Raw genomic sequence first — 10,920 nt, 5'->3', positions numbered from 1 at the left:
GAGAAATGGAGGAAGATAAGTCTTTGACCCCACCTGATAACACCTAGTTTGAGTCAAGCTTGTTAAGTACAAATAGGAGAGAGTTTCTCATTCAGGTCCACACTTACCTTCGCCTCTGTTCCACTGCTTTTGTGAAGACAAGATGAAGTTCACCGTGAGTAGATTTTTCCTTCTGAATTTCTCACCATATAGCTGGGACTCAATATTCTGAGATTTAGGAGGTCTGCTTCTTATGGCACCATAATGGAAAATTTGTTTTACAAAATTCTGTTTTCAAAGACATGGACACAGAGAGGGGAACAATACACACCAGGTCCTGTTGGGGGGTGGGAGGTGAGGGGAGGGATCTTAGAGGATGGGTCAACAGGTGCAGCAAACTACCACTGCGCATGTATACCTATGTAACAAACCTGCACGTTCTGCACATCTATTCTATGGTGTTTTTAAGAAGAAATAAAGAAAAAAATTATATTTTCTATTTATGTAATCATGGCCTTCATAGGCCTCTCTATAGAGAAAGATAATCGTGCTGAGACTAGACAGCTGTCTGAGCATCTTACACTGACTTATATTTAACAAAATGACTTTCCACGTCACCTGACTCAGGTCTCCATGCAGGGTAAGCAATCCCTAAGCCCAAGAAAGTGCCTGATAATCCTCATTCTTGAATTCCTCCTTTTACCAAAATTCTTCAGTATGTTCAGGCAAGATAAAAAGCTTATTATCAAAGTAAGCGGTGAATGAGACTTCTTGTCACATTTGTTACAGTAAAATGGGTCTCCAAAGAAGAAAGATTTGCCTTGGGCTCTAGCATGGCTATTTATTTAAGAAAGCATCTAAAGCATGAAGCTATGACAGCATCTATCCTGTGGTTCCAGGCAGAAGCCTGAGAGCGTGGGAGGAGGAGGACTGAGAAACCCTGCCAAAGGAACTAGTGGTGTGAGGTATCTTAAGATAATTATCTAGAACTAAGTCTTCTTCATATCAGCAAAGTTTGAAAGGGCCAGAGGGAGCTCCAGACACAGGTTAGATCTGATTTCTCTCCTAGTTCTGCTGTGAACAAGAGATGTAAGTTTGGCCAACTCACTTAACCCCCGAAGCTCGGTTACCTTATCCGTAAAATGATTGCGCTGTACTAGTTGGTCTCTAAAATTTCTTCTACCTCTGACTTTTTAGGAGACTAATTTTTAACTGCTTTTTAAGCTATTGGGAGAAAAAATTAAATATATATTTTTTAATTACCTTGAATCTCTAGAGCAGTTATCGAAACGATTTTGTCCCAGGCAAAGCAAATGAGACCAGGTATCCAGAATGAGGCACCCTGCATAAAGCTCATGCTCTGATAACCGGTATCATGGACCCTGTGATAAATGATTAAACCAAGTATCCTGGGACACTGCTAGCGACATCGTCTCTACTGACCACTCTTGCCAGCCAGACACTCTATCCTTGCTTTCCCATCATCGGCATCCAACCTGCCTACTAATCCATTGCTTTAGAAAGTTGGTTTTTTCTCAAATAAAAATATTACTTATATACGAAGAAAACATCTCATGTTAAATAGGAAAATTAATTGAAATCATTCTCAGATGTGATTTTTAGAACTTAACAGCCATTTCCAACCAAAGTATTCATTTATTCTATACTACTCATTGTAAAACTTACTTTTTTTTTTTTTTTTTCAAGAAAAATAAGACAGTTTGCTTTATTTTAAAACAGTAGCTTTCTTATATTGGGACACTGACCAAAATTCAATACTGATACAAATGTATGCTTCTTAGGAAGTCAAAATATGTGCCAGGCGAATTTTCTAAATTTCGCTAAAGAGAGAATTTTAAGCCTTATAAAATGATTAGAAACAAATGAATGGCAGGTGAACAGCAACAACCTGTGTAACGCAGGCTGCAGTACAAATTTAACCTGAATACCCAAGCCATGTCAGTTACCCCAAGTCATTTTTGTTAATATTTAGGAGAATGCACATATTTTCAATAACTTAAAAGTGAATCTCTACTCCCATCTCTTAATACTCGCAGGAAGTATAACTTTCTTCTTTTACTAGATTTAAATAATCCAAATATCTACTCAAGGTAGGATACTCTGGCATTAAATATAGCTGAGTTTATCAGAAATAGAAAAATCATGAAAAATTCAATAAAATAGCATTCTGACCAGTGATAATTTATAAATTCATTTGTCAAATGAATGTTTCATTATAAAGTTAATATTTTGATCAATCTTAAAAATTTTTAAACTCTATTCTGACATTTCCAGAAGTATTATCTTATCAAAGTCATCTTTAGGATGCCATTTATTAAACTGAGAGGAAACAAGATGGTACATTCTGGGTTTTATTTAAAAAGGGATTTAATTTAATAATTTGATTTATCATTACTTGAAAATTACATTTTTTTTTCCTCAGTACAGGATGGCAGTGAGATGAAAGCCGCTTTCCTAGTTTTTCATAAGACCTTCACTAAAAATTCTAAAACTATATATCACATTAATATAATTACTTATAATTAATCAGCAATTTCACATTATCATTAAAACTTTTTATGGTTAAAAAATGAAAGGTAAGAGAAGAAAACACATTGAACTAGAACTCAACACATTAGTAAAATTAGTGACTATTTATTATAAGCTTGGACAGAGGAAGAAAGAAGAAGACATCATTTTGCCATGTAACAGGAGACCAGTGTTATTTGTGATTTCAGATTGTCTTCGCTGGACTTCTCGGAGTCTTCTTAGCTCCTGCCCTTGCTGACTATGTAAGTATCACCTTTTCAAGTTTGCTACCAAAATGCACATGCAAAGAAACACGGTATTAAATCACTCTCAATCCCTTATAAACTTCAGAATATCAACATCAGTGATGACAACAACAGTGCTGGAAGTGGGCAGCAGTCAGTGAGTGTCAACAATGAACACAACGTGGCCAACATTGACAACAACAACGGCTTGGACTCCTGGAATTCCATGTGGGATTATGAAAGTGTAGGTAGTCAATATGCAAGTTTTACCCTATTATTTTAAAATGAGATTTCTTTTTTTAATAAAAAAAAAGTGCATGCTGACCACAAAAAAATTAAAACTAAATTCTAATTACACATAAGCATACAGTTATAAATAAAGATGCCTACTTTACTCATCCAATTTTGTTCACTAGAGATAATTACTGTTAATAAGTGTTGCATGATCAGTTAAAATTCAAACCAACAAACACTATGTTCAAAGGATTGAGAGTATATACAACAAATAGGAACATCCTTTTGCCTGCTTGCAGATACCCTCAATAATGCTGAAAGACTTGCACAATTTTACTGCTTCCAAAGCCTAGTCTTTCTCATTCTGTTTTCAAAGGAGGTTTTAGGACCTTCTTCTAAAGAGATTGAAATTGACACTTCACCTAAAACTCAAAAGGACCGAAGGAAACGTAAATGACAATATTAACTGGTAAGAGAGGAAGAAAAGAAAGGAAGAAAGAAAAGGAGAAGCAAAGAAAGAAATACTTGGCACTAGTTAGAAGACCCAACTCTGCAATTACCAGATATATATTTAACAAACTATACTTTTAAATAGCAAACTATTTATTGTTTCCATTTTATCTGGTCAATTGGAAAACTAATTTTTGTCTTAGCTGTCTCCTTGAAATGTGAAGATCAAAGGAGACTAAAACATGATAGCTTTTAAAGTCTATTTCAGTAAAACAGATTTATGTAGAGGTGTTCTTATGAGACTAGAACCTGAAAATAAAGCCAACAAGTTACATGTTCAGCCTCTGCCCTCAGAGAACTTGCAGTCAGTGCTCATAAATGTCAGCAATAGATGTGATTGCCAAGCAGGTCTACAACCAGTGCTCTTATCCCAGCTCATCATGATCTTGGAGTTCCATTTCTCTCTGCTGGTGGAACTGACTTATGATAAGAAAAACTCCTTGGAGAACACATGCCTCACTATTTACCATCTCTTTAACAGGGCTTTGCTGCAACCAGACTCTTTCAAAAGAAGACATGCATTGTGCACAAAATGAACAAGGAGGTCGTGCCCTCCATTCAATCCCTTGATGCACTGGTCAAGGAAAAGAAGGTAAAAATAAAAGGCTTTTGATTTTTGGTGAGGGGAGAGGTTTTATGACCGCCAGTAAATAATGAGAAGATCATAGTCATTCCCTCCTGACCACAATGTTGTAGTGTGCGGCACAAAGGGGGAAGTTATTGGTGATTACCTGAGGGAAGGCAGCTTCTGCCACATCAAATGCTGTGACTCACCTATCTCTAGAGCTGATGAGCAGAGCATTTGAAACCTCGACTGTTAGAGGAGCAAAGCTCTGGTCACACCAACAGGACCCCTCAGTACTTTGCCAAGGACATTTTTCTACAGGAGTTAGCTAGGGTTATTAGATTTAGCAAATAAAAATAGAAGATACCCAGTTAAGTTTGAATTTCAGGTCAGCAGCAGGTCTTTTTAGTATAATATATCCTATGCAGTATTTGGAACAGATAAAGGATCCATCGTTTATCTGAAATTCAAATGTGACTGGGTATTATATATTTTGTCTGGCCATACTAATCCAGGTAAGTGAAAAGAAGGGATCCATAATGCTGTAAATGCTTTAAAATGGTTGCCTGAGTTCATATTCTTATAACTGATAAATGGGTACTTACATTGACAAGGTAGAGAAAATAAATAAACTACATTCTCAGAAGATGATTATTATATCATCTAATCCAAGAAATCTATGATGACCAAATGAGGTCCAAGTTTCAGAATAAATTTAGCCTAAGACTTCTGTTTTTACAAGAAGCTGAGGTTTCAAACCAGCTAAATCTCTTAGGACACTTAGAAATTTTAAGATATACAGAATAAGCTAGAAATGGCTCTTATTCATCTTATGGAAAAATTTAGCTGAGCAGTACTCACTGTTGGGCTTGTATACCCCTCAAGTCAACAAACCACTGGGTTTGGCATTCATTCTCTCTCATTCTTCTTTTCTGCCTGTCTTTCCCACATTCAGCTTCAGGGTAAAGGACCAGGTGGAGCACCTCCCAAGAGCCTGATGTACTCAATCAACCCAGACAAAGTTGATGACCTGAGCAAGTTAGGAAAAAACATTGCAAACATGTGCCGTGGGATTCCAACATACATGGCTGAGGAGCTGCAAGGTCAGTAGCAACCCTACTGTGCACCCCAAGTTACTGCTTGGGATTGTCAGACTATTCTTGCTTGTGTCCGTGGTGGATACCAGTGATTCAGGGATGGTCATCAAGGCCAACATTTGTGCAGTGCTTGCTCCGTGCCAGGCAGTGTTCTATGTGCTTTAAGTGTGTTAACTCAATTGCTTCTTCACAGAAACCTTATAGGTTCTGTTTTATTCCTACTTACGGATGAGGAAACAGAGAGAGGTACAGAGAGAGGTCCTTACCTGGCTCAATTCCAAGCATTCTGGCTCTGGATTCTGTGCTCTTAAATATTATGGAACACTGCCTTTCAAGAGTGAATCAAGAGTAAACTCAAGTCATATTCAAAAGAATGCATGAATGGCTAAATCAAAGGAAAATGCTAATAGAATCTATTAACTTTCTATAGCTCAAACAATCCATTTCTGGACATTCAAAGAACAGCTGCACAAAAACAAAGTGTCTACCTAGTGACCTATCTTAACAGCAATTTTCCAGGTCTCCGAATTGATTGATTTCATCATAACAGATAGATAAACCTTAACATTAGTGCATAGTTAGTTTGGAAACCCCTACTCCCTCAACCCCCTGCAAGAAAACAGTTCTTGAATAGACATTAATATAGGCTTCTTCTTTTCTTTCAATTAGGGGAAAGCCTGTTTTCTTACTCAGGAAGGTGCTTCGAAACCAATATACTATGGATTGTGAACATTTCCTTCTGTGGAAAAACGGTGGAGAACTAAACAATTGTTTAAATCCACTACGGATTTAGTCACCTGAATAAGCTATGCAGAAAAATACGGGCTCTAGTGGTTTTTACCATGTCATTCTGAAAATTGTTTCTGCTAGTTATGTTTGGTTTCTTTAAGTTTCAATAAAAGCATTTAGCACTTAATTCAGTGTATACTCACATTTCTTATGATTTCTTATGACTTCAAATGCACAGGATCAAAAGTGCAATGTGGTGGTGGCAAGTTGTTGAAGTGTGTTAGACTCACTGTTAGCCTATATTCAAGACCTGTCTCCTGTAAAGAACCCCTTCAGGTGTTTCAGACTCTACTAACCACAGCCCTGGGAATGGTTCCAAGACTCTCCCACTGCTCTGAAGGCTGCTTTGTAGTTGTTGTGCACAGTAATGTTTCAGATCAGCAAGGACAGAAACTCACTCAGAGTCGCATAACCCAGAAAGGGTGGTTTGTTACAAGGATATAAGCATATCTCAAACAATCTGAGGGCAAGAAAAGCAGCTGGGTATCAAAAAGACTATAACCAGGAACTCTACTGACACCAAGACCCAAGTCTGTTTCTTTCCCTGAAGTCACACATTACCTCTTCTCTCTTCATCTCTAAATTTTACTTCCTTCTTTTTAGCATCTTGCAGATGGCTTCTTTTTGTGCTCAAAGTAGAGAATGGCTGAACCAAATTTTCAGCCTCATCTCCCATGTTTACATGACTTTCCAGTTCAAGAGGTAATTTCTCATGTTGAATCTCTATTCCATTTTCCTTGATCCTGTTTGGCTCAAAGTTCACAACTTCCATTCATTGATGGCCAGGAGAATGAAAGATCTCAGAGAAAACAGAGACTCCAAATATTGTGTATTATAATACAAAACCATTAATTTTTAAAAGTTGCTCCCATATATCTTTTTTAAATCCCCAATGCCATAAGGAATATCTGATCCACTCTCATGTCTTCAGGTAAAATAGCCACAAATAATCCTAACAAATTACACTAAAGACATTGATTCCCACCATTTGAAAAAAAAAAAAAAGTTAATATTTACCATTTTTTATTGGGAGGGAACTGTTATGTTTTTCCTCATACTGATGTTATTTCATTACTGTTCACATGAAGTCTACTATGAGGTTAGTAGAACTTCCAAAATATTCTGAAGACATGAAAGGTAAAAACTTGTCAAAAACTCATCAAAATTCATGGTCTTAGATACTTCCCTACTATGAGTAAGAAAGAAATAAAACTGTGACTCATAAACTGGATACAATGTCATGTACCTGACTTTTGGGAACTGGTAAATCCCACGTTTTTTAGAAGAATTGTCTAGCCCCTATTTCACAATAAAAAATTAAATTCAATAGGAATATATAAAAATCATAGATTATATATACCTACCAAAATATAAAAAATAAAAATTATAAGAATTGCAGGAGAATTTAACAATTCCATTATCCTAGTTGAAGATTTTAACACATATCTTTCAATAACCTATAAATGAAGCAGTTACAGATATAAAAAATGTTTCACACAATTAACAAGCTTATGTTAATGAACATGTGGAACACTGCAGAATATACATCCTATTAAGCATGTATGAAACATTTATAAATATTGGTCACTTGCTGAAACATAAATAAAATCTCAAAAAAAATTTCAAATGTTTAGCATCATAAAAGAAGAAATTTTTCTGACCTAATTTTAATTAGGATAAATATTTTTCTCTAAATAAAACCAAATTACCCTATTTGTTTTGAAATAAGGTATACTAATTCTAAATACCACAAGGGCTTAAAAAATTCATGAAAAAAAGTAAAACACATTTAAAACTGTGCGATAATGAAAGCATTGCATATAAAACCCTTATAAGCAGTAGCAATAGCAATATGTAGTGAAAAACTAGTAGCCTTAAATCTTTATTTTATAGAAGAAGAATGGCTGAACATTGAGTTAGGCCTTCGATTTTACAAATGGGAGAAAAGCATAATGTATACAAAATACATATGAGGAAAGAATACTGACAATTCAGAAATTAATAAAATTGAAAACCAATATAAAATAGTAGAAAAAGAATAGGGTCAAAAGTTTATAAACTTCACAAGAGAAAACTTCAGACCAAGATGGTTTTGACAGGCAATCTAACAACTATTGAAGGTACAAATTATTCTAAGCTAATACAAATTATTCAAATGTGTAGGGGTAAAACAAAACCAGAAATACTCCCAACCCATTTCATAAAAATATTATTAACTTGATTTCAAAACTTGACATGGATTATATGAAAAAGTGAAATTAAAAAGTGATCTCTGTCATAAATATAGATGCAAAATTTCTTAACAAATAATTGCAAATCAATTGGGCAATGTATACAAAAGATAAGGTAGCATGATTAGGTTGGATGTTTCAAAGCAATTCAGGTTGATATGGTTTAGGAAATAAATAATGTAATTTGCTGCATTAAAAGACAACAAATTTGTGATGTGTCTCAATAGCAACAAAAATACATAGTAAATTTGAATATTCATTCTTAAAAGAAGTAATTATTAGAAAATTAGGAATCAGAAGAAACTTCATTAAACAAAGATCACCCCTCCAAAAAAATCTACTGTAAGTATCACACAAAACAATGAAAGCATTACTATTAAAAAAAGAAAAGAAAAGATGCCTGCCATCACAATTTCTAGAAACATTGTACTGAAAGTTAGTGAGGCAAGAAAAATAAATAAAAAGATGTAAAGATTAGAAAGAGGAAAAAAGCCATCATTCTGCCCAGATGACATGATTTTCTGTGTAAAAACTCAAACAAACCTATATAAGTTATGGGAGTCAGAGAATTTAGAGATTCTTAAGTACCAAAATGACTACCAAATATGAATTATATTTTTATGCATCAGCAGCAAACACAGAAATTTTAATTTTTTATAATTAAAAGTTAAATAATATAAGTTTAAGTATATTTAAATAATATATATTTATTAAATAATATAAGTATATTTTAAATAATAAAACTTATAATTAAAACTTATAATTGCAAAATATGTGACATACCTAGGAAAAACTATTTAATATTTCTTAAACACCTTAATAGTGCTATATCCTTAGCACTATTCCACTATAGAAATCCACCAGTATATAAAAATGCAAAGATCCCTGCCTCTTATAGCTAACATTTTAGTTAGAGGAGACAGAAATAATGATAAATATAATTAATTAATAGTAGGATATTTGGTAGAATAGTAATTTATACTGTAGCATAAGAGCATAGAAAGTAATATGTATTAAGAAAAAAGTACTGAGAAGAGTAAGAGGAATCAAGAGTGCCAGAAGGTAAGAGGCAGTTTGCAAATTTTAATGGGGTGTTTGGGATATGCATCATGAGAGGGTGACATTTGAACAAAGACTGAGATGAAGTTGTTAGCCATGCCAATATTTCAGAGAGAAAAGAATAATGAGTAGAGGAAACAGCCAATGCCAAGGCCTAAGACAGAAGTGTGTCTGGTACATTAAAAATACAGCAAGGAGGGCAATGTGGCTGAAGCAGAATGAGCAAAGCAGAGAGTAATAGGAGATGAGGGCAGAGGAGTAATGGAAAACTAGATCATGAAGCGCCCCCTTGGGTGTTACTCTGAGTAAAACAGAAAGACATTGCAGGAATTTGAGCAGAGATAAGATATCATTTTGCTAAGTAATAACTAGCAAAAGAAGTGCTAGACTTCTATGGCAACTTTATTGAGATGTTAAGGTAAAACTAAATAAATGTCGAGATACACCATAGCCAAGAAATAAAAGATTTAATATTACAAGAATGTATTACAAGAAGATTTAATATTACGAGAATTTCATGTTACGAGAATGTCAGCTCTTCTGCAATCTGTAGATTCAAGGCAAATTGAATACATGTTTTCAACATATTGCATGTGTTTGCGTGTGTGTGTTGTGTGGGTGTGTGTGTGTGTGTGTGTGTGTGTGTGTGTTAAGTAAAAAACTAAATTTAGAATATACATGGAAGATCACGGGCCAGCTGGGACACAGTTCTCCATGATTTGTTGGTACTTCTACCTATCTTGTGAGTAGAAGCATTGACTGGCCTTTGTTCTCAACTAATTTTTGCAAAGATTTTTTTGTATGGCAAATAGCTTTGGAAGATAGAGATAGTGTCTTTCTTTAGAGGAAAGAGCAAGCATGCTGTCTATTATAAATGATTCTAGTACCCAAAGCTCAGGGTTTCTCTCAGTAATGCAATCCACTATGTGTGCAAGCATCAATCTGGGTCTACATGAATCACTTTTATGAGACTCATATGCAAGGACCACTGAAACAATCATGCTCATGCTCATACTGCTTGCTGTGACATGAGTAATAAAGTGCTTTGTCTCTGATCCAGAAGCCTCCTGTCTTCTGCCATCATCCGTAAAACGATAGGTTTCAAGTAGAATAAAATTTCAGACTCTTCTTGAAAAGGCTAAAAATAGCCAAGTTACTGCTGCAGAACAATGAAGTGAGTGAACTTGACCTATCATGATTATGATAGAGACATGGTAATTAAGATGATGTGATATGTGCGTTAGGATATTCAAATTCATCAGTAGAACAAAATGGAAAGCCCAGAAATAAATTCGCACATCTATAGACAACTGGAATAGGACGTAGGTTGCACTCTAGATTCAGTGGGTGCAACATGGGCTTTTTAATCAATGATATTAAAGCAATTAGCCAAATGGAATAAAAACAAGCCAAAAAATGAAATAGACGTCTACCTCACACCTTATTAAAAAATTAATCCCAAGTATATTAAAACTCTAAATATAAAAGGCAAGTAAGATCATGTTATGAACACAATGAGAGAGTAGACCTGTGCAGATGGAAAGAAACTGCTTTTTCATTCCAATATGAGGCAGAGGCCTCTCACTGCTGGCTCAACTCAATGTTTGGTGGTTCCAAACGTTCAGCCTTTGACCCGTATCCCCAGAAGGGTGGTGTAAGTGAAAATGAGTTCATTCAGCACC

The 10,920-nt window shown here is 35.0% G+C and overlaps 1 protein-coding gene across 1 annotated transcript; it reads left to right on the top strand.

Annotated features, from left to right (window-relative positions):
- Positions 1 to 102: 102 nt before the first annotated feature.
- Positions 103 to 6,008, top strand: GKN1 (gastrokine 1). The gene is made up of 6 exons (XM_003922665.4): positions 103 to 154; positions 2,718 to 2,771; positions 2,860 to 2,997; positions 3,979 to 4,089; positions 5,018 to 5,165; positions 5,829 to 6,008. Exons 1-6 carry the CDS (start codon positions 143 to 145, stop codon positions 5,921 to 5,923), a joined length of 558 nt encoding a protein of 185 aa, XP_003922714.3. The 5' UTR covers positions 103 to 142; the 3' UTR covers positions 5,924 to 6,008.
- Positions 6,009 to 10,920: the final 4,912 nt, after the last annotated feature.

This window comes from Saimiri boliviensis, chromosome 1, assembly GCF_048565385.1.
Source record: "Saimiri boliviensis isolate mSaiBol1 chromosome 1, mSaiBol1.pri, whole genome shotgun sequence".
Taxonomy (NCBI): Eukaryota; Metazoa; Chordata; class Mammalia; order Primates; family Cebidae; genus Saimiri; species Saimiri boliviensis.
This window is presented reverse-complemented; position numbering and strand designations above follow the sequence as displayed.

Excerpts from the sequence above, each read along its gene's own strand:
- GKN1 (XM_003922665.4), top strand. Across the intron at positions 2,772-2,859 it reads CTCCTGCCCTTGCTGACTAT|AATATCAACATCAGTGATGA; the intron begins GTAAGTATCACC and ends TATAAACTTCAG. Across the intron at positions 4,090-5,017 it reads CACTGGTCAAGGAAAAGAAG|CTTCAGGGTAAAGGACCAGG; the intron begins GTAAAAATAAAA and ends TCCCACATTCAG.